Source organism: Thamnophis elegans, chromosome 1 (assembly GCF_009769535.1).
Source record: "Thamnophis elegans isolate rThaEle1 chromosome 1, rThaEle1.pri, whole genome shotgun sequence".
Taxonomy (NCBI): domain Eukaryota; kingdom Metazoa; phylum Chordata; class Lepidosauria; order Squamata; family Colubridae; genus Thamnophis; species Thamnophis elegans.
Genome location: NC_045541.1, coordinates 328,392 through 352,113, shown reverse-complemented (window position 1 = coordinate 352,113; position 23,722 = coordinate 328,392). Strand labels below are relative to the sequence as shown.

The following is a 23,722-nucleotide window of genomic DNA, read 5'->3' as shown; positions in this document are numbered from 1 at the left end:
ACAATTGGATCTAGAATCTTAATTGTTGAGTGAAGCAGCCATTTAAGTGAAACACAGCAGGACTGTTTGTTTTGTTCTCTGCTCAAATACAACTGGTATTTTCAGTTGTAGTAATAAAAGACTGCGTATACAGGGCTGAGTGATAAAAATATGCGTGTGGAAACATCATAAACTTAGAAGGGCGAAGTTGACTCAGAGCAGTCGCCTGTTGGGGAAGGGATGCAATGCTATCAACCTGGTTGATAAACAAACTGTATTGTGTACAGATTTGCTACGCCATGGTGCCCAGTTCTTGGAAAACAAAGACCCCTCATACTTACCAGAAGCACATCCATTGCTTTTTCTGCAAAGCAGGCAGGGATCCAGGATAGGAGTACAAAGGACTCCTTTATAAACACTTCTCTTAGTCTTTCACTTCTGCATTAGGACTAGTTCTTGCTGAACTTTTGCATCGCTGCATTCCCCATTTGGAACATGAAGTTCCATACCAGTTATTAAAAGCAGGACATCTCATTAAACCAGATGGTCTTTATTTCAGTGCCAGTATTACAGATACAACACAAATGTCCCAGAAGAACAAATTCAAATGGAACCCAGGACTGACAGACTCAGGAAATGAAAGGGGGCGAGGGGGGCGGGACGGGGAAGCAGCTTTGCAGTGGAATCTTGAGATGAGTCTTTCTGCAGCTAATGGGCCCCCCCTCCATCTCTAAGACGTTTGCCCAGGAACACACTCTTCCTTTCTACTCATCCTACCACAGCTGGCAGCCAAGGAACAGACAAAAGGAGGTCCGAGATTTGGGATGGGGCACATTGAAAAACGACTTGCTAGAGCAGTCAGTCTTGTCCGTCATGATGCTTCTTCAAAGAGGCACTGGCCCAAAATGGGCTTGGCTTCACTGCCCAATGTCCTGCCAAATCCTCTAAGCAGCGTTTCTGTCCAGAACAGCAGATCCACACAGGGCTCAGATCACTGCTCACCAAGGGTGCAGTCATGTGTAGAAAAGGGCTCCAACATCAGGGGAGCCCGAGGAGAAAAGAAGGGCACCAGCTTCCTTGAACAAAAGCGTCTAAAGATGGTAACCCGGTAAGGAGGAGCCAAGCCAAACCCAAACCCATCTCACCCACCCATCTGCTGGACACAAGGCGGCAATAGCAGCAGCAGCAGCAGCAGCCCCCTTCTCAGGGGAGGGGGGAGAGAGCACGTCTCCCAACGCGCTCCCCCTTCCCCAAACAAGGGAACGTGGTGGTGGTGGTGGCGTCTGTGGTGGATGGGGAAGTTCAGCAGTTCAGGAGGGGGAAGAGAGAGTGCGCAAGGTTCGAAAGAGAGATGCTTCAGGATGAGCAAGGCCGGTGCTCCTCGTCCCCTGCAGCGGCAGCAGCAGCAGCAGCTCCTCCAGCCACGGGGAGGCTGGGGAGCCAGCTCTGGAGTCACAGGCTCTGCCCAACGTTCCTTTGGCCAACCAGGTAGGGAGAGGAGAGCAGAGCTCACTGCCAGGACTGGGGGGGGAAAGAGTTGACCTCTGCCAGGTCCTGCATTGCTGAGCCCTTGTGGTTGTAGGTCAACTTGATCCGCATGCGGAGCTGTTGCTGCAAAAAGCCAGAGAGGGGAAAACTGAGCAGCGGGTGGAGAGGAGGAGGCAACGTCCCGCCCTGGCCAGATAAGACCCGGCCAAGAGAGGAGCCAAGCGAAGAAGAAGAAGAAGAAGAAGAAGAGGCAAAAGCCACATCTTCCTTTGCCCAAGGCTCTCTTGCTTCCTTTGGGCCTCCCCTGCCAAAGGCCACCCGAAGGGAGGCTGGAGAACTTGTTTACCTTTTGCGGATTCAGGACTTTGATGACTTGTGTGATGGTCCCTGTGTTAAATGCTGGGATGCTGCTGCTGCTCGGAGACAGGAGCTGCAGCTGGAATGTCTACAGGGGAACAAATAAGGGAGCCAGGCTGATTTCCTGGCAATCCCAAGCAAGAAACATTTTGATGGCCAACACCCCCCCCTCCCCAATCTTAGGTGAGCCTAAGACCGGACCCACCTTTGGTACCGCAGCCTGGAAAACAAAATCTGTCATGTCCACATCAGTGCTGTTGGAGGCCTCTATGGTGATGACGGTGACGCTGGGGTTGGTGTTGGAGCGCTCAAAAGCAAAATCAATGTTCAGCCCATTCTTGTTGTAGGCTGTGATTGGAGGGATGCCTGTGGAGAAGCAGCACTGCTGAGGTCCTGGGGCTGCCTGCAACCTCCCTTACTTTTTAGAAGCTTGGATTCCAACCCCCTCACAGGCGGGGATGGGAGGAACCATGCTGCAGGGGAATGCCTGGCTTTTGTCTCCTTCTCCTTCTAATTCCGGTGTAGTGTCCTGGCAACTGCCTGGACTGGCCCCTGTGGTTTCCTTGTCTTTGGAAGGGGCTTGCCGTGCCTCCTTCCTAAGGCTGGCCCAAGGCCCACCCAGCTGGCGTTGTACCTAAGGTGGAACGAGATTTCACAGACTCCTATTTCTAGTCTTTTCCCTTCACCATGATACCATGCTGGCTCTAGAAAACCAGGCTATGGTAATCAATATGACACCACAACCCCACGAGAAGCTGTCCTGTTTGCTAGAGTAGGTTTCATCAGCAATACCCTTTGTTTTTGATTGGGGTTCTCGGTCATCTTGGGAAATATCTTCAATAGAAACGAGCTGGGTACATTTCTACATGTTAGCAATCTCTTTCCATATATCAGCCTAGCTCCTCATGTCCAGAGCATTCTACATTCTCACCAGAAGGTACATCATTGAAGATGGGTGGTGAAGAAAGTCCATCCAACAGAAATGGAGGCTGTGGTATCTGTGGGGCAGGAGCTGGAGGACCTGCAAAAGAAACACACAGAAAATCCTATGGCTCCACAACATTGGGCTTCCCACCATCTGGTTCTTCTCCCTCCTGAATACAGGATTTCACCTGTTGTTGGATTGAGATCCCCAAGGAGGTCCAGTAGCTCCCCACCAGCAGAAGCTGCCTTGCTGGAAGGGGCCGTTGATATGACAGGAGTGATGTCATTGCTTCCCAAAAGATCCAGCAGGTCATTGGCCTAACGCAAAACACAGAGACAGCCCATTAATCTATCTAGACAAAAGAGCACACGACTCAGAAGAAAACACCCAGGGAAGCGGCTAAGCAGGGGGGTTTCTGAAGAGGAGCAGCAAGAAAACCATCAACCGATCGTTTAAGTCACTCTTGTTGAGAGCACGAATGCCACAAAACGTCCACTTTTCTTACCTGGCTGGCTGGTGGCAGGCTGGCCAGAGGCGGCTTGGTCTCCAAGACTGTTGGCTCTGCTTCCCCATTGGGCTGAGTAACATCTGTAGGACCGTTAGATGCCAATTTCTCCAGAACCGGCATACGTTCAAGCAGAGCTGACCTGCAAGGGAGCAAGGTAACCAAATCCCATGGTTCTATTCACATGACTAACTGGGGCAGAAGGCAATTGCCCCTGTTGCAGAGTGTCTCTCTGAGAAAGGAACAGGAATGGCCCCAGCAGAGGCACATCAAGCCGTCAGGTAAGTTCTTTCAGCTGGTAGCATGCTCTTGTCATGTGTGTTTAGGACATAGCAAACAGATCAATAATAGGGGTTTTCTGTTAGACACAACATAGTGCACAAGAACAGTGTCATTTTATCTGGTCTTAGGATATATTAGGCTACATGAACTCAGCCAGATGTAGTTTTGCGAAGAATTTAGGAAGTGGCCAGTTACAATTGATACACTTCAAGAAATGCATGATAAGTATTCTTAAATTTCAGAAGTGTTTCTTAGATAATCTTATGTCGTCTACTACTATCTGTCCATACTGGAAATGTGACTTGTAAACTAATTAGAAGACAATAATTATCCTCCAAAAAGGTATTTGCTCTTCAATAGAGCCGCTCAGTATTTCAGGGCAATAGCAGGATACCCAACTGAGCAAAGATATAAGAGCTGTGATATCAAGCCTATCTTTCAGCAGGAGGAGTCCCTCTTCAGCCTCGCCACACTGGACAATGAAGGGCTTGGAAAGGCAACAGGACCTCCAGGACTCACCTCATGTGGTCATACTTTTTGAATAAGGCATTGTACTCCACTGCCCTCTGCTGGAGCTCCACATCAATGCTGCTGCCATAGATAGAGACCACCTTCTTAATGCGACTGCAGAGAGAGAGAGAGAGAGAAAGGGAAGGGGGAAGAAGTGGTGGAAGCAGCAGAACGCTTACTTTAGCAGGCCTGCCAGCCCCAAGCCTTTCGCTACACAGCAGGTTCGAGACACAACTACCATGGCCCTGGGGGCACCAAACGGATTCCCCGTGGAAACGTCTGGCCTCCGTCACAAGGTTTTCCTCTATGGTTCAAGAGCGGACTCAGCGCTGAAGACTCCTCTCCTCAATGCCAGCTTCCTGGAGAGTTTGGCTCTTTCCAGAAGCTTTTAAGCACAGCACCAGAGACCCAGCTGCAAAGGCAAACCTCTTCCATACCCCAGAGGACTCACTTGACTGTGCAAGTGAACCGCGTTGACAGTTTCATGATGGCGGTGAGGGCGTAGCCCCGTGTGACTGATGCCGTCAAGTTGGAGACAAGGATACTTTCCAGAACATCAAGAACTTCCTCCTCTGTGACCTAGGCAAAGGTTTGGACAGGGGTAAGGAACCAGGGAAAGCAGCCGCCTGGCCAAAAGCTCACGCTTCAGAAACCACAGCCATCCTCTTCCCTTCCCCGGTCAACGAACCTGGATCGGCTCTTCCTCCTCACACTGACCGGATACCAAGAGATCCCCATATTCACCAATGCACCAGGAAGCCACCTGTACCAGGGTTTGCTAGCAGAGGAGAAGGTGACACTTGACGGTTAGGCCATGTTGCCTACCTGGAGGCAATCGAGTGTGTTCCCGCCCACCCGCCACAGGACTTACTTGGGAATAATCTCCCAGAATGGCTTTGTAGAGTTTCTGTACAGTGTAGGCATGCATCTCCATGCTGTTGGTAATGAGCTGGATAAGGTTGGGCACAGCATCATCACGAACGTAGCTCCCTGCCTGGAGAGGGTGGGGCAAAATGACAGGATCACACCTTAGCCATGGTTTGGCAGTTAGAAAGCGGTTTCTATTGGGGAAGCTACAGATGTTGGACCAGAAAATTATATATTCAAGTGGGGAGGAGGGGTGATGTATATAAATATATATAAAGTTCAACTCTATAAATCAGCTGCAATCAAAATAAAATGCTACACCAGTATAATAGTTTGCAAAATTCTATAGTCCAACTCTCCTCGAAACACCTCAGTCAGTAACTGTTATGATGCCACTGAACAAATGGTGGTTATGACCAGTCCTCAGAGTTCTGCCCATTCCAACAGCCTCTCATATGCCCAATCAAGATCTGGGCACTTGGCAATTCATTTGCGTTCCCCACTGGTTGCTGCACCCTGGTTGCTATTTGTGACCATCCCTGCCAGCACCCACAGAAAGTCAGTGGCAGAGCCAGCAGGGAAGGCCACAAGCCTCCCTATCTTCTCTCATGCACAAGGGCCCACAACCCCCTTTCCGCAGACCGCTACCAGGTCGCAACTCATAGTGTTTCACTTGTGCATGCAGGGAGGGTTAGGGTTAGGCCTCTGCCAGCCAGTGGATCCAGAAAGGTTGGGGAGCAGTGCCACAGCAGTCCTGCATACCCCCTACAACCTTCATTGCACCTCCCAAATCTATGCCTCTCACATGTGCTCCTGCAGCCCTTGCCATTCCCCCCCCCCTGCATTATTTAGCAATGGAAATTCCATTCTCAAGTGCTGTTGTCAAAGACTATGGTGACCCTCAGAAAAAGAGTTTTCCACTGTACATTGGTAGAATAAACAGAGAAAAGGCTGAGGGATTCTTAAGTGGCCTTGCAGTTCCAAGAAGGAGAAAGGGCTTCTAAAGAGGTTGACACAGCACAAACTATTTCAAATGGTTTTCAATAACCTGAATTATTTGCAGATGGCTATTGCAAACAATTATCTATTGAATGTACGAGTTCTCAATGACTGAGCTGTTTGCTAATTGCTAAAGACATTTTAAACAAGAAAACCAATGTGAGTAAAAAGAACAGAGGCAGCAGAGGCTAACAAAACCAGATGGGGAAAAAAAGGGTGTGTGTGTGTCAATCACACTTGTCAAAGGCCATGTGAGGGGCCAGGCCTTCAGGGGCGTTTGAAACACCAGTAGGATGATGGGCTGTTCAAATCTTGGGGAGAATCTAATTTCCAAGGGCTGTACTGAATCCGAGAAAGCATTGAGATAGATGACACTATTTAATTGAAAGAAGCGTGTCAACTTTGCCAGATTGAACCACTCAGGCAGATCTAATAGGAGACGAGCAGTCCCTCAAGTGAGGCCCCAGGCCATCATGTAGGGCTTTACAGGCAGCACTTGAATCACACCCAGAAGCAAACTCACAATCAGTGTAACCCCTGTCATTTGTGGCATGCCTGGCTAACTGGGTCCTTCCTGCCCACATCCAGCAAGAGGACTCCCTAGCCCTCTTTCAATGCAGCCAGTCAGACTGTGACGAGCAGAGCACAATCCCACTCTGCAGCCACTAAACAGTGATGCACCTGAAGAATGTCTGCTGCCTGGCATATATGAAATCATGGTGAATCCTCTGTAGAAGCCGTACTTACCGTTGTCAAGACGCGCATGATTGTATCTATGTGCCAGCGTTTAGAAGGAGCGTATCTGGAAAATCAACAAAGGTATGTTCAGAGAGGATCATACGCCACTATCTGCTCAACAATTTCCAAATTTCCCCATATATTCAGGCACAATACTGGAGTAATCTGGATTTTGTTGCAGACATTTGTGAACTGAAGTTAAACCCTGCACTGGGGCAAAGGGGGATTTCTGGGGGAGCAGTGAGGATGATGATGATGATGATTATCATTGTTAGTTCAGTGCTCAATGGCATCTGGGCAATCTTGCAGGAAGCACGGCCTAACGACATGATTCCAGCACGCAAATGTATGCCTTTTCTCCAATGGAGTGCAATTTCCGTAGCTGTTCAAGTCAACACAGCAGCTAAGAGTGGGATGGCAGAGCAAGAAGAGAGTTCCACTGTGAACGGAAAAGAACCCCACTACTTCCCTTGCTTAGTGCAAAAGTCTCTCCAGTCAGCAGCTTCTGATCCAGACACCAGTAAAACCCAAGGCAGCCCTTTTATATGAGATAAAGCCTCTTATACAATCAGTCAGTCAGCAGGCTTTCCCACAACACAGCCTCTGAATCAGGCAAGTCCAACCTGCGGCCCTGGACAGCTAGTACTGCAGCCCCACAAGATCGTAAACTTTTAAATTATGTGATTTATATACATTAACTATGTTATATATGAGGCCCAAGAGAATTCCTCTTCACGCAATGTGACCCAGGCAAGCCACAAGGTTGGACACCCATGTTGTGAATGTTGGTGGCAGAACTAGAATGGGTGGCAAGACTGGTCATACACAAATCTATGGAAGCTCTTAAGAAGTAATCTTACTTTTCTGCTGCAAGAAATATTCCTGATGCACAATCAGCCTTGAACTCAGGCTCACAAGAATCCAGAAAATATAGCAACTCTTTCATCATTCCCCGAATGTTGTTCCCATTCACAAGAGCAAAGCTGAGTTCCATTGCGCGCCTGGGAAAGGAGAGAGAGGAAAGGGATTCATTAGCCATAGGGTATCATCAGGAAATGACACCAAACCTCAACTGATGCAGAAAGAAGAACCATGGCACGCCTGAGAGTATTTCTGGGGTCACAGGTATGCTTGCTGACTTGTGTCTACCAAATCATTCTCAAGTGTCCTATATCTGCATGAATCAAGAGGCCAAATTTCTTAGCACTGTCAGATTGTTTCCTCACCAATGAAATTATCAAATTTTGAATAGGTCTCAACCCAGAAAGAACCCTCCCCCCTGTTCGCCAATGGCTAAAATTCCACAAAGCTGAAATTCTGTAGGGGGCAGATCTCTTTTTGATGCAAATGTAATGTCCTCAATGCTAGAAAGGATGAAAAAGATATCAGTGAGTAGACCTAACCTGAAAATTACTGGTGCGTCTTAAAAGTGCAAAAAGTTCTATTTATCTACTGTGGGACTGCATTTTAAAACTGTGGGTAGCATCCGTAAAATGCTGTGAGATTTGAAAAATTAAATTTTATAGCCTCTGCCCCACTTACCCCTGCTGGCTCTTACAACTCTACCCCGCCTTTCAAATCTGATAAGTTTTTAAATGAATATTTAGTTCTCAACATCAAAACATTTAAACAGTAAGCAAAACTGCAAGCTATTTTTAGGGCAAATCATTATTTTTTTCTCCAGAGCAAAGGACAAAAAAGTTTATTATAATGGGTAGATTATTCCAAAGATCTCCAGGCTGCTGGGATTAACATCCTGACACAAAAGGCAGGCAGAATCTTACAGAAGCCACGCTAGGGAAAACACAACACTTTGGATATAGTACTTGGCTCTCTGGGAAAGCCTAGCTAAAAAAGAAAAAAAGGCAGAAGAAACACAGGGCAGCTAAAAAGTAATCTGTGATCACAGCCTGGTCTTCTCTTCCAGCTTCATTCACCGTTTGATGGAGACATCCAGATCCTTTAAGCAATCCACAATGGTGCTCCGGTGTCTCTGGACAGCATTGTGGTCAGTCTGCACAGTTTTTAACAAGGACGTCAAGGCTACATATCTGAGAAGCAAGAAACAAATACTTTAGATGATGGTGGCTGCTCTGTACTGTAGCACACAGCAGAAAGCAAAGGGGCAGAGTCAAGTCTCCTCAAAGCTCCCAGAGTCAATTTTGGCCAGCTAAGCAATAAAAATATCTCATTGTGACAAAAAGACCTGGATTGAACTACTGTATCGGAGTGAGCAAAAACTATGTTCCTGGCCACACTTAAGAGATGCCTGGTGCTGGGCAGAATGTCAGGTCAGTTCCAATCATAACATGCATTGATAGGCTTACCTTATATTCTTGTCATTATTGAGTAAAAACCGACCAAGAATGTTAATGGCCAGAACCTGCAGAGATAGAGATAGATAAGGTCACAAAGAACCTCTTTGTTGGGAGGGGGTGGGTGGGTGGGTGGGTAGAGTGGGAGTAGCAAGGCAAGACATTGGTCAACCAAGGAATGAAAGCATATAGCTAAATCCCACTGGTGCCCCAATCAGACTTTTCCTTCTGAAAAGTTCTGGTGCTCCTGAGGAAGCCTGGAAAAACGATGCTCCAATGTGGCAGCCGTTTTTCCTTGTGGACCCACAAAGCCAAAGTGACGTACTCGCAGGCCGCTCTCAGACTTTATGTCCATGATAGTTAAGACGGTTTCATAAAGAATGGCATTTCCCACATTTTTGCTTGTTTCCGTGTTTGTGGCCACCTGGAATACAGAAGATGGTTTACAATTTTCTGGTTTCCAGTCCAAGATTTCCCAACCACCTGCCCACAATCCTCTCACCTGTGCAAGAATGTCATTCATTGCTTCACTGGAGTCGTCATCATTTCGGCCCAGAATTCTCAGCAACCGCAGGATTCGAACCTAGAAAAGATTTGTTGTTTCAGGTTCCTGAAGATGCCTTACACAGCAAGCCAATTCTGCTCCCTGCCTTCAAAACAACTAACCTGCAGGAAGGGATCACTGATACCCGAAACATCGTGCTCCGGAGAATAGCCTGACATAATAAGGTTTTTCAGAATGCGAACAAGCTGAGGTACAAGCTGAAAAGAACAGATATCAAGAGTTGGATTTTAGATTCTACGACCTGTGGTTCTTTTTGACAAATCTCTCACAAAGGAAAACCTCTTTGCTTAACTTCTCCCCAGCATATGTAACCATTAGGGTTGCCTTTTAATGCAGTCGGATGGCAGCAGTCCCATATCTCAGCACAGAAACTAAAAAAGACAGCAGGTGAAGTATGGAAAGTGGTGGGGTGGGGTGTCATCATAAGACTGATGACAAAAATCTTTGAATAGGCTCAGGTGGCTCCTATTATTAGGAGCCCACTGAATTCAGCCCTGAAATGTTTGGAACCCAGCCCATCCTTCTCTCTGCCTCTTTTCTCACGACACACGTCCTATGAGAAGACGCCAGGAAAAGGGTCGCGCCAAGTGTTGCGGTTACAGCAATGCAAGTCTCTCCAAGTCTAGACTACCAGGGTTAATCCAGCAGAGAGGAGGAAGCGCACTGGCCTATACCAGCCTAGAGCAAAGCATGCAATGCGTTGCAGGGGGTGGGTAGGGGCGGAAGCAGGGAATTGGGAGCACCTTCTTACCTTTTCATTCTAACCCACCATAGCAGGATTCCAAGCAGAGAAAGGGGACAAAAGAGACGAAGGTAAGTACTGTGCAGAGAAGACTCAGCTTGCAGCATCAACCACCATCACCAACCTACTCAGGCAGCCAGGACACTCGGGTTCTCCTCTCCCAACCACAGCCTTCCCCAAGGGACCATGGCGTCTTCCCTTTGCATCCACTGGGGCCAGGCAAGGGCTAGTCTGCGCCAACCTCAGGGCTAAGCGACAGAAGCAGCAGCAGCAGCAGCAGCTCCTGCCTTGGCATACATCACTTTCAGGTACATCTGATAGGCCATTTGTTCGTAAAACAGAACAAGCCGAAGATATTCCAATAGGCAGAAAGGGGAGCCACTTATCATGGGTGTGTCTACAGGTCATGAAATACACATCCTGTCCCACAACCAGGACCAGAAGCTTATCCTTCTCGCTCAAAGGGCAAGAACAGGAACCCAACTGCACAAAACTCTCACACAGTCTCTCACCTTTCTGAAGTGGGCAAGCATATCTGGACTTCTTTCACACATTTCAGTGAGGAGGACAACAGAGGTGTGCAGGACACCTGTGTGAAAGAGCACATGAATCCACATTTTATGTGGCAATTGCAGCACAATTTAATGGAAAGATGCTGTGGTTAAAAAGAATTATTACCATGGTTCTTCTCATTCAGCAGGTTTTTTGTGGCTGGCAAAAACATCTCCATCAGCTCAGGCACCTTCCTGATGACATGAACCGCACATAGGGCTGCCTGTAAATGAATCAGTGCATTTTAAGTACCTTCTCAATACTCCCCAAAGAAGGCTATTTTATTTGAATTTTATTCAAGTTCTGGAATTTACAAAATTGGGCAGAAACATTTGAAGCCTGCGAGAATAGGAGATAGACACAGCCAATAGAAAGGCAACAAGTAGGGAAATGCTCCCATAGGTACAGCTTCCTTTCCGACAGCTGAAATGAAGTAAGCCAAAGTCTTAATGTAAGAAGAAAGACCATTTCACCAGCCACTAATGGCAGAAAAATGCCCGTGTCTCTCAACGGGGTACCTTTTTCCTCAGGTAGGAGTTAGACGTCTTCAGAAGCTTCTCCACCTCCCCAGCAAGGTCCCGGCACATTTCAGAAGAGCCCATGCAGCCCAAGGTGCAAAGTGCCAAGCCCTGCACATACTGTGTGCTGTGATTAAGGTCACTGCAGATGGAGAAAGCAACGGGTCAAGGAAGTACCAGGAAGAGGCCAGGAACTGGGGGAGGAACTGCATCAGATGTTGTTTCTGGACAGCCAAACTCAACTCTGTGTGCATTGCAAATGAAATAGTTTCTCAACCAACAGTTAAAGTCTCTGGAAGCCTAGGGTCAAGAATCACTAGTTTGACTGCCAAGCTACCTCGTGCACATAATGATATGCCAGGCGCCTACATGTCGCAGGTGGGAAGTTTGTACTCTGTCCCAGCTCATCTCAACTATCTGGCTGCCTCTTACATTCTATGCAGGAACGCTTCTTTTTCTGTCCGAGGTAGGGGAACACAGACTGCTCGGAATCAAGTCCCAAGCACTAGATGAAGATTTCTTACTTCCACCCTCAGTCCCAGGAAAGCAAGCAGCCTTACTTTTTGATGCAATTGGTCATGAGGAGATGAACATCCTGCCTCTCATCCAGGAGTAACATGGCTCCAAGATATCCAATGCGCTTGTCTGTGAATTTCTGAGAGGCAATCAGCTTTAGGCACTCCAGCTGCAAGGAAGACAGTGGAAGCCCGTTTAAGCTTTAGCATTTTCATTACAGAAAGATCTTTGCATGGCCAAAGTGATCCCTGCCCAAAAATTCAAGGCTGTGAATAAATTTGGAGAACGTTGGCTGCTTGATACTCTTGTGTTTCCAATGCCCAGATCAGCCTTGGCTGCTACTGGAGAAATAAAATCTGTGTTTACAGGGCAGAAAGGACCAAAAATCAACATTTCCCTTTAGAAAAGTATAATGTGTCACTTGGACTGCAAATGAATGGAAATGCTCAAGGCATCTCCAATTCCACATGCTCCTCCCTTGCCTTGGCAGGACAATAAAAAGATTGTAGATTCCTACAGCATTGATGTATGCATATAGGTATAATATGGTCACCACTCTCACATGGAGATCCCAGGCAGCTAACATTCAATAAAAACATAATTTAAACTGAACAAGTGCCAGGCCAACCAAATGGCAATCTTCTAGCTCAACCCCCATTCTAGAACAAAAACAGTTTATAACATTGCAAAAAGTTCTCTTTTATTAGTTTTCAAAACACAACTGTAAAAAAGAAAAACCAAGCATGGATGTCAAATCCCCCCATGCCCAAAATAAAAACCCACAGGATAAAAGTGGTTGTCAAACAAAGAAAAAGTAAAACCTGTCACGTAGCATAATGATTATATCCACATCAAGATTAGTAAGTCAGAAATGTGAATTACCCATGCTGCCCTTGGGCTCACAGGATCTCAATATTTTTAAAGCACTTACAAAGCCATCTCAAAAGAAGATTTGGAGAAATTAAACGAGAAAGCTTTAAGTTACCTTAATTGCATACTGATGTGGTTTTGGCATAACTGAGGTTGACAGGAGTAAACAGGTATGATTTAAAGGCGTAATGTTTGATTTTGATTTTATTATTATTATATTTATATTTATATTATATTTATATGCTGCCCTTTCCCCCCGAAGGGGACTGCACTAATGTGCAGCCTCAACGCCAGTTGTCTCTATCTGTATGGGCTGCTGCTTTAGAAATATTGCAAAGATAGGTTCACTGTGTGCTCCATTAGTAGTTTTCAAGGAGCAACCACACCAATCAGACAATAGGAAAATAATCCACGTGTATGTTTGTGTGTGTGTGTTATGTAATGATGGATGTCATCTGCAGCTACCTCTGTTTCAATGTGCTTGATAAATTCTGCAGAATGGTATGGCATGAGGAATAGGTAAAGGTGCATCATCTCACATCTGGGGGCAGAAGAGGTGACCTATTTGTTCCAAGTCAGATCAAAGCTGACTTAATACCTGAAGTCTTATTTGGAAAACACCAACCTGGGGAAGGGCCTTTTGCCTAAATAATACCCATTATCCTATTTTTCTGAAATAACAAGGGCTGCCATGAAACAAAACTCATGCTGCTGTATAATGTGAAGAAATACTTTTTGCCATCAATGGAAACTGAGAACCTCTTCCTCTAGTATCTCTCTCCTGCAGGAGTTTCCAGAAGTTTTCTCCCACACTCAAAAGGGTAAAAACTGTAAGGCACTGTGACTGCTTGCCTGTTTACCATTTCAAAAGAAGGTTGCTCACCTGTCCAAAGTGGGCAGGATAGCCCAACATGTGCATGTACAGCAATTTAGCTACATTCCGGCAGCGATATGTGTTGTCCTCTTCTCGAAAGGATGATCGGATAGCAGCACATTCTTTCTGAATCATCTCTCTTTCTTCTGCCTGTGTGCGTGCAGTCCGGATGGTCCGGATCAACTCCCGGAGTCTGATGGGTGCTGGCATCCTCTAATAAATGGAAGATAATGAAATCAATGGCTGTAGATATATGACTGTTGCAGAATTTCCCAAGTAACAACCTCTTTGGTAATCTTGTCTCCATTTCCACTATTTCTTATGATTAATTCAGGGCTGCCATCCTAAGCCAGCAACCCATGGATGTGTGAAAATAATAACACCCCTACTACTTACAAAGAATACCTGCCTGGAATTAAAATAGAATGTATCTGTATTTCCTACATTAAAAAAAATGCTGTATTCACAGCAGCCCAAAATATGGATAGATACAGGTAGTCTTCAGGTTAGGACCACTTGTTCAAATACCAAATTATGACTGATAGTTATTACCAGTGATTGGAGTTGCAGCCATTGCAGGGTGTACCTATGATTGTGTCCTTGTGATCTGGGTACTCAGTCCCCAGCTTGCAACTCTCATGCTGCAATGTGCCACAATCACCTGGTTTCTGATATTCCCTCCTAGCTTCCCAAAAACAAAGTCAGTTAAGAAGCTGGCAGGAAGTCCAAAGTCAAGGGCATGTGAGCTTCTTGCTTAACAACCCATGCAGCACCTTTGGGATGGCTATTCCAATTGTTTTTGGTTTTTTACAAATTATCTGTGATTTGTCTAGCAATTTCTCTAGATCAATGCCAACCAAACTACAGAATTACAGAAGCCTTGCTTAAAATATAAAAGAACATCAATACAAGTATAATTTACTCAGTTTCATTTGTTTACTTCATGTTTTCCAAGAGTGCTTCTTTATACATATCTGCGTTCTCTCAACACTCTCTGCAATTTCTTCATATGATCATAGTAAACTTATCACGCTGTTTTTTAGTGTGATAAGTCAGAAGACGGTCAGAAGATGGATATGATATCGAAAAACGTTGTTAATTAGCAACCATTCCCACCCCCAGCTACCAGAAGCAAGCTTTGTTTAGTGTTAGGACTAGCTCTTCCAAACTCTTAAATCTAAGATGACAAATCTAAGATGTATTCCCCATTGCTCGTGGACGGAGCTCTGCTAACCAAAGTCGAAAAAGATTGTTCAAAGACATCTGTATTAGCAGTCTTCCAACTATTTTCATTATTTAGATCCAGTGTCTGACTTAGAGAGCCATTCAGAAGAAGCAGCATTACTTAAGATACACCAAGGTGTACTTGGTGTAGTTTCAGAAATGCTTCTATAAGAAGCAATGAGAATCCTATATACAAATAAGTGATATTAGGGTTGGATTCATGTATCACCCTAAAATATAGCTTCTATGGCTGTGATTTAATTGATCGCACTGAAAGCTAGGGGAATCTAATGGTTAATATATAATCTGGGGGGACCCAGGTTAAAGTTCTGTAATTCAACCATGGAAGATGGTTACTTGGGGGAAAGATTAAAAAGAGAGTCCCACATGTACCACCTTGAGCTCACAAAAGAAAAACAGGATACAAAATCAGTCACCAGGATGCTTCACACAATATACTAAGTTATGCTATGATTTATTTGGTGTTGTAGCATGCTATATACCGTATTCACTAAACCATGGATAAAAACCAGCAATGTACATGATGAACTAACCCAGATAGTATTTTACAAGATCCATTTTCATAGACACAGGCGTATTTTTCAGATACAAATTCTTTTCAGAGGAGCTTGCTTACAACAAACTTCCATTTTTGCTCCTGAAAAATATCACATACATTCCTAGAAGCTTTCCCCTCCACATGGAAATTTAGAGGTTAGTTTAGGATTTATTATATTGTATTACATTAAGATTGAGTCAGATAAGAAAGCAAACTAACAACACTGTAACATAAAGAAAGCCGTGTGAAGGAACAAATTAAAATGATGTACTATAGACAATTGTATAGAACAGGGGTCTCCAACAGTCCAAGTCTGTGGACTGGCACTGGTCCGTGGCACACCAGAAACTGGTCTGTGAAAACAAGCGAAGCCCCATCCATGGGATGCAGGCAATAAGCGAAACCCAGTCTGTAGAAAAATCTCTTTCCACAGAACTGGTCCCTGGTGCCCAAAATGTTGGGAGCTGCTGGTAGAGGAGGAAAGATGAAAGCAAGAATTAACGTCTGATTTGCTCAGTAGCACACAGGGGACGAATGCACCTGAGGGGGGAGGCTGTTCCATTATATTGGAGCCACAACTAAGAACTGCCTCTGCCCCCCCCCCCGCCCCAATACTTTGCTCTCCTATGTGGAGTATGGACGTGAATGCACAGCATGGGCTGATTAGAACTGAAGGAGAGTACCTAGAAGTTCAGACCTTATAGGTTAAGACCAGTACTTTTAATTGGTTCTGGAAACTTCAGACTATATAGTATACCTGCTATCACCTAAGGTGCTGACTAATTCAATTCTTGAATTAAAGGTGACCTATGTAGAGTGTGCTGTGGTAATAAAAACACAAAATGATATGAGGAAATTGCTGCTTTCCCCAAAAATCGCAACTGGAGGTACCAGCTGGAGGTAGGCAAAAGCTCAGCCAGTCATAGGCCTTTAACAGGAGCTATGAATGCAAGAGAATGCTCAAATCATAGATATCTGAGCCCAAGAAGAATCTTAATAGTCAAATATACAGTATTGCAAATAAAATTACGTTTTGCCATAAGATGCTCCCGTATAGCAACATCAACAGAAGTGCTAAACAAAAGCATGGCAGGGATTTACCCATGGTCAATAGGCTAATCCTACAAACATTCAACGCCAGAGCTGCACTTAGAAGACCTCCCAATTTCCCTGTTTGTTTCCTTTTATCTTCCCTTCTCTGGGGGTCCTAGCTTGTCAGATTCGTAGCTAATCAACTGCTCTGAAAAAAGAATGAGGTGGAAGGAGGAAATCAGAAGGTTGAGCCACTTTGACTAACGGGGGGGTGGGGGGGGGGGTGGGGGAGGAGCCAGAACACTAAGAACTGGAACTTGCAAAACGGCCACTCAGGTGAACACGGTCAAAAAGGAGACAAACTGCTTTTCCTCGGAGAACAATCCCGATGTCAGAAGTCGCTGATGGCCTCATAGCTCTAGCTTACTATTCTGGAGGAGAGCCGCCCGGCAACGCCGTCGTTCCGGGTTTCCCCGAGCGGGACAGCGAAGGTAGGCCTGGGCTGAATCCTCGGGGCCGGGCCGGCTCTCCGGGACACGACGGCCCAAGGCGATATTAGGGCTGAGCCGAGGCCGGGCCCGCGCCTCCCATGCGGAAAAGGGCCGCGCCAGGGCGCCGGGAAAAGCTCGGCCAGCCGCGAGAGGGGAACTGGAGACGCACCGGCCGCCTTGGGGGGAAACGCTCCGGCCCAGCCCCCCCCCCGCCTTTCCCCGAGGGCACACTCACCGGGCAGGGTCCCTGCAGCGATGGCGGCGACAGCGGCAAGAGCCTGGCATCCAAAATGGCGACGGCGGAACCAAAGCACCGATACCGCAGGCGGAGGAATTCTGCGGCCGGCACTTGCTGGCTTATCTCCGTCTGGACGCGGCGGTTACTCGCTAAGACTGTTCGGCGGGCAGCCCCGGGATGACCCCTTTTCGGAGCCCCGCAACTCCTGCCGCGCACGCGACTGCGGCACCCGCCCGCAGGACTCGTTTCTCAAGCGGAGGCGTACGAGGTGGGGAACACGAAGACCGCTCCGCGGCAGGCACTGATGACGTCAGACGCCTGCCGAGTCACCGCGGCTGTCGCGCCGGCCATAACCGCCCGGCTGGAGCTCGCTGACGAGTGTGAAGGTTCCGTCCGGGGGGGGGGGGACATCTCTTCCTGGGCGCCTGTGAAGCGGGAAGAACGGGAGTTGCGCTAGTGTGAAGAGGCGTCGCGGATGGCCCCGCCCTCCAGAGCAGGTCCCTCTGCCCCTCGGGGAGGAGGGGGCCAACGGCGTTACGGTTGAAAGTTCGGGTGTGGAGGGGCAGCCTCCAGCCTGCTGGAGAAGGCGCGGGAAATCCCGGTTCGAACGCTCCGTCCCGGGGGGAAGGTGCCGCGGGGACGGGAAAAAGACCAAAGAAGTTCCGCGTGTCTACCGCTGGCACCGAAGGTTTGTCCGGAGCTACCCTTAGGCGGGATCGGGATGGGGGGCGGTGGGGGCGCTCGCAGAGACCTCAGACGGTGCGAGAATGTTACGGAAAGTTCAGCTTAAGACCGGAACTAAGCCATGAGAGCCGGGTTAACCGGTCCCGTGGGGAACCGGAACGGCTTGCTGGCTCCTCGAAGCAAAACGCAGTCCCGGCGAGCGAGATTCAAGCGCGCGGCGGTGGCGTCACGTCCCAGCTGCTTCCTGTTGAGTTGCTACGGCGACCGCCGGCTGGGGAGTGACGTCACCTCAGCGCGCCCTCTCGCGCCTCGCTGGCATCACATCCGAAGCATTTCCGGCGCGCCGAGGGCGGGGAGCGGCAGCGGGATGGAGCCCGGGCGAGGCGGCGGCAGCGGCAGAAGTGCGGCAGGCGGGCGGCCAGGCGGCAGGTGAGCCAAGCGGGCGCCGGGCGTCCGCTCTCCCGGCCTCCGAGCCTCTAACGCTACTGGTTTCTTTGCCTCCGCAGGTGAGGCCCCGTTCCGCCAGCAAGCGCCATGAGGGCGGCCCAGGAACGCTGCCAGGGCCGCCTCCCGCCCAAGAAGCGAGAGCTGCCGCCGTCCGCCAGCGGGGGCGACGGGTCGGCCAGGCCGGCCGAACGGGATCCGGCGGTGGCGGTGGAGGCCTCGTCGGAACGGGCTCAGGCGGCGGCGGGCAGACTTGCCCGCGCGCCTTCGCGCTACACCGAGCCCGGCGACGGCGACCTTGACGGCGACGGCGACCACCCCAGGGAAACTCTGGGCAGCTTAACCATGGACCAGTACGGCTTGTACAAGGTGCCTGTGCCCCCAACCACCCTCGCCCCGGTGGTGAACGTGAGCACGCTGCCTGGTGCTTACGGCTTGACCTCGCAGCGGCAGCAGCATCCAGGAATTCCCTATCCGCCTATCCATTACACGCAGCTCCCTGCCAGCCCTTTGCAGTTTGTGGGGTCGCATTACTCACTGCCCTACGCTGTGCCTCATGGCTTCCTCCCCAGCCACTTGCTGTCTTCTTCAGCTGGTCTCACCGCCTCTCATGTCCCTCACTTTGTGCCCTACGCACCAAATCTTCTGGCCAATGAGTCCTGTCCCTCACAGGTGACCCACACCTTTGGCAAACCACCTGCCTCTGTTTCACCCTCGGGCCCTTTGCTGCCTCATATTGGAGGTCACCTTCTGGACGTTTCGCAGGGTCAGATTCCAATTTATTACCAGATGTCCCGTGTGCCAGCAGGTTACTCGACATTTGAGGCTGCTGTTGGTCTGAACTCAGACCAATCTTTGCAGGAGAAGCAGCTTGATTCCAAAAGATTCGCAATGAATGGGCCACAAAGATCTGCTTTGGGGGCAAAGGAGAATGAAGCTGAAGGGCAGTGGCCAAGGACTGTTGAAGAGTACAGTGGAAGTACTCCGGTCTTGAGAATGGAGGTATCGGTGCCATCTCAGCCAAGTACCCCAGACCTAGAAGTGCAGAGGGTAGTGGGAGTTCTCTCAGAATATCCTATTTGTTCTGCTCAGCAGAAGGATAACTTCAGCCCCCTTAACCTGTCTCATCGTAATGCTGCAGAGCAGAAAGAGGAGTCGGGGAGGAACGTGGTACAAGTTACTGCTGAGAAGAGCCATTTGCAAAGACTGTCTGTGAAGTCTCCCGAGAAGCAACTCTGCTCTAGGCAGACTCTCAAAAGGTTGACTCTGGTCAATGGCAAACTAGTCTTAGGACCCCTTCAGCCTACAGTTCAGGAAGGCCTGGAAAGAGTGAGCCCTGACGTACCACCCCAAGAGATGCAGCCGGAAGCAGCTTTTGTCCACTCCCAGGGCCACCTGCCTTCCCACTTCATGAAAGGAGCTATTATTCAGTTGGCTACTGGAGAGCTCAAGCGCGTCGAGGATCTTCAAACCCAAGACTTTGTGCGCAGTGCAGAGGTGAGTGGTGGCCTCAAGATCGATTCCAGCACAGTGGTGGACATTCAGGAAAGCCCCTGGCAGGGCTTTGTGATGCTACATTTTGTAGTTGGAGAGCAGCAGAGCAAAGTGACCATTGATGTCCCCCCTGAGCACCCTTTCTTTGTGTATGGTCAAGGCTGGTCATCATGCAACCCAGAGAGGACCGCTCGGCTTTTCTCCCTCCCTTGTCATAAGCTTCAGGTGGGAGATGTTTGTATTTCCATCAGTTTACAAAGCCTGAATGGGAAGTTGGTTCCACAAAGTAGTTCTCAGGGCACTATCCAAGAGAAGCCAGAGCAGAGTGGACTAATCCTTCAGGAGCCACAAGGTCAGGTGAGGGAGAAGACTCCATTACAGAGAAGAGTAGGAGTGTTAGGCTTATCCCAGGAATCCCCCTATCTGGAACCCATTTCTGTATATGACTGGGCAGGTCCCAGTTTTCAAAAAGTAGTGGAGGAGCCTCGTTTATCCCTGCTTCGCCCTTCATTTATTCCCCAGGAAGTCAAATTGTCCATAGAGGGTCGTTCAAATGCAGGGAAGTGAATTCTGATGGTGGGTGAACCACGGCCATGCTGGATAGTCTGGCCACTAATCAGTTTCTCTTGACACCCAAGAGATGTCCAGCTCCTCCTCCAGCTGTGTGCCTAAACCATTCTACCGGCAGAACTTCTTCCCATCTCCCCCTGCTTTCTGCAAGGTGAGACGAAGAGAGGGATCACAGGTCCCTTAAGACGCAAGCACTTTAATCAGACACTTGCTGATAAGTAGCAAGATGCTTTCACCAAGAGAGAAAAAGAGTTAGTCAGTCAGTGTGGGGGCTAAGGGAATTGTCCAGTCTTCTGCTCAGGTCTTGGTCAAGATATTTTGACTAATTGGTCTGGGCACTGCAGTAGTCCAGTTTGGGAGTTTCCGTGTCTCCTAAGGGAGATGGATATTTGTCTATCTTACTGTATTGAGAAGAAGTATCTAGCAATCCCGTTCAGAAAATCTGCTACCCAGTGCATAGTTTTGTAACTGTTGCCACATAGAACTAAGGCCTTTTTTTAATAGGAGGGAAAGTAGATAGAAGCAGAACAAAGATTTCTGCTTATTGGCAGACCCCTTAGCCTTTGCTGGCTCTGCATCCATTCTGCTATAACATCCCTGCCCAGGTAACACTGTTCTTCCGTGAAAGCCGCATTCCGTTTCTGCTTTGGCTGCCAGTCCTTTCTCAAACATCCATTGCCGAGCCAGGGTTCAACTGTGTAGCTGCAAAGGCTATGGTTGAGGAAAGTGCCCTTTATCCTTTGCCGGCTTCAACAGAGACTAAAAAAGGGCAGTAGACTTTTGGATTTTAGCAAGCAGTAAGTAAAAATGCTAAGTGGCTATCAGTTTTGGATCTGTTGCACTGGAAGTGATGCAGAGTTGCTTCATTTCATGGTGCCATGCTGAGCATCTCCCCGTCTTGTTACTGTGCTCTTAGCTCTAGGCAGAAGTTTACTGTGTTGCCTAGTTTGGTGTAATGACAAAATCTCCCTCCAAAACAGCTGTTGCCACCACCAGGTCTAATAATTCTAAATGGATACCTTGGCTTATTTCTCACCTATGTTCTCCGATCCAGCGTGACTTCAATTCCACTGCTTGGCAATTCTGATAGATCAGAGTGCTGGATTTCTACATCAGCCCATCCCTAATTCCAGATGAAAGGTGACCTTGCTTTTTCTGCTGGGTTCTTTGCTGGTTTGCCCCGAAGACCCTGGCGCTTTGCACTATTCCTAGCCACCTTTTGTCCAACATATCTGCCTTTCTTAACTTCCTCTCAGGGTCCCCTGAACTTCCTCCGTGTGCCTCCTGACTAATCTCTGTGCTCCTCTGTCTGATGCCAGATTAAGGGGCAGCAGTTTCATGGCTGCAAACTAGTTTAATCCTTTCTCTCAAAATAGGTAGCTGTCTCCCGGTTGCAATGCCAGTTGTCCATAGTTGTTGGAGCGTATACCTTCAATTTTGGACAGCTCAGCCACGAGGGTCCAAAGTTTTGTTTGTGTGCCCTTATGGCAGACGGCTCACCCTCCTGTTTTCAGAGGCATGTCTACAAGTTGACAAGACAGTTATAAGTTGCAGGCGTGTCTTTAGTCATTGCTTCACGAGGTCCACAGAGACCAAGAGAGCCCGCTACTTAGAGCAATAAGCTATTTCTCTCATGTGACACTACAGAAAGTTGTGCCCAATTCTAGCAATTGCAGGGGAGGCTTCCTAATACCCAATATTGTGGGATTGGCATCTCCCTGGCTGTCCTGTTGCCCACGAACCCCAAGAACAATTCATCTCTGACAGGGCATTTGTCAGAGGCCCTTTCCTCTTGGGAGTTGCTTCAGTGGCCCCTTTCTTCAAGGGCACCTTAGCCTCAGAGGAGAGCTCCCTGAAGGGCTCGTGGAAGGGAAAGCCTTTTGCTGCCAATCATGAGGGGGTCAGGGCAGGCCCAAAAGAAGCTCCTCTGAAGGTCCCTCTTCCTCCCTGGGACCTTTCCCAGATAGCACCTTAGCTGGCGAGGATGGGATGCTGGATGCCACCAGAGTTGCATGTGTTGCAGCCCTACAACCAATCCTTATTTTTACACTCTAGCCAGCGATATACTGGCAAACGCCTTAGGACCAGCCAAACCCCCAACTGCTTTTCTCCTCCCTGATCTTTAATGCCACATTACAGTCTAAGGAGGTTAATCTATTTTATTGTGCTTTTTTGTATCTGTTTTAAATAAATCCACATGTACTGTATATTTGTATTTGGGGTGAAATCCTTTTTCCTGTTTTATGATTTAATATTGCTGTAAATGCAGGCTGTATTTTTATTGTTAAGCTCTTCAAATTTGTTCCATTTAACTTGGCTACAAATGGCATAACACACGCACACACTCACTCACTCATATATACACATGTACCTACCTAATCATATGCCAATAGTTTTTCTTTTGTGGAGCAAATTCTACCCAGAAGGTAAGGACTGGAATGCCAACTATAACTCAGCATCATTTTGACAATTTAACATGACTGTTAGTAATATTCACAGTAGATTCATTCATGGAGAACAGGGTGCTGCACAGTGACAGATCATGAAGAACTCTCCTTCCCTAATTTTTCATGGTTTCCCCCATATTGGTAATAACAACTGGTCTTCAAATGTGACATGGATGCCAAAGACATTCACTGGTTTTCACTGTCTTCTGACTATACAGTCGTGTTCAGTGTGAAAAAGGAAGACTTGTGCTGATATGGTCAAAATGGACAGAAGCAGTTCATCAAAACCTATGCAGCTCTCTAAGCTTACTTTTCTGTTAGCAAGTAATATGTTAAGACTGACAGCACTTAGGGTTGTCCCCAAACAACAGTTTTTAAACAACATTCTTAAAAGTTTGCATATTTGTGTGACGGCCTAATAAAGACATTGCTGTAAGATGGATTTGGGGATTTTTCTTATAGCCAGCAAAACTCAGTTGTTTTAAAAGACTGTCAGAGATTGAAGTTGGTCCATGACATGTTTGGATTTTTTAGACTGTAGCTAATGTCAAAGCATTTAGGATTCAAAAGAAAAACCAAATGGCTTAAATCCCAGGATTGTGAACCAAAACATGCTAGACAGTTTGACTCTGGTCATACTTTAAAGAGAAGATATGCTTACTATTCATATATCCACACTTTTCAAGGAGAACATGAGGTATTGTTTTGAAGACCTTCCTGTCCAGAAGATAGGGGAACTTTGTAATGAAGTCAGTTGTTAAGGATTAATGTGAAAAAACCCTGCCAAAGATTAAACAACAGAAGTAAGATGAATGTCAGTAGACAAGTGGAAATTGCCAAGAGAATCTGAACCTGAGAGAGTTCATGAAAGAATTTAAGAGAATTGTAGGGAGCAATTAGCAATCTGTGAAGATGAAACAGACATGTAAAAACAATG

At 47.6% G+C, this 23,722-nt stretch overlaps 2 protein-coding genes across 3 annotated transcripts; one reads left to right on the top strand and one right to left on the bottom strand.

Moving 5' to 3' along the window:
• Positions 1 to 1,233: 1,233 nt before the first annotated feature.
• Positions 1,234 to 17,436, bottom strand: AP1G1 (adaptor related protein complex 1 subunit gamma 1). 2 transcript variants are annotated; one of them, XM_032220140.1, is made up of 24 exons: positions 17,144 to 17,436; positions 13,612 to 13,815; positions 11,903 to 12,027; positions 11,343 to 11,484; positions 10,951 to 11,047; positions 10,785 to 10,861; positions 10,282 to 10,290; positions 9,632 to 9,727; positions 9,468 to 9,548; positions 9,291 to 9,389; positions 8,978 to 9,033; positions 8,588 to 8,701; positions 7,511 to 7,651; positions 6,660 to 6,714; positions 4,918 to 5,040; positions 4,735 to 4,824; positions 4,498 to 4,625; positions 4,056 to 4,160; positions 3,255 to 3,396; positions 2,937 to 3,066; positions 2,756 to 2,845; positions 2,030 to 2,190; positions 1,814 to 1,912; positions 1,234 to 1,590 (listed from the first exon to the last, which is right to left on the bottom strand). In XM_032220140.1, the coding sequence occupies exons 2-24, from the start codon at positions 13,810 to 13,812 to the stop codon at positions 1,489 to 1,491; spliced, it is 2,463 nt and encodes an 820-aa protein (XP_032076031.1). In that variant the 5' UTR covers positions 13,813 to 13,815; positions 17,144 to 17,436; the 3' UTR covers positions 1,234 to 1,488. The 2 variants fall into 2 exon arrangements, with proteins under 2 accessions (XP_032076031.1, XP_032076039.1); XM_032220148.1 differs by lacking the exon at positions 10,282 to 10,290 and having other exon boundaries at positions 17,144 to 17,435.
• A 780-nt stretch (positions 17,437 to 18,216) lies between these two features.
• On the top strand, positions 18,217 to 22,545 carry ATXN1L (ataxin 1 like). The gene is made up of 2 exons (XM_032220158.1): positions 18,217 to 18,259; positions 18,337 to 22,545. The coding sequence occupies exon 2, from the start codon at positions 18,365 to 18,367 to the stop codon at positions 20,333 to 20,335; it is 1,971 nt and encodes a 656-aa protein (XP_032076049.1). The 5' UTR covers positions 18,217 to 18,259; positions 18,337 to 18,364; the 3' UTR covers positions 20,336 to 22,545.
• Positions 22,546 to 23,722: the final 1,177 nt, after the last annotated feature.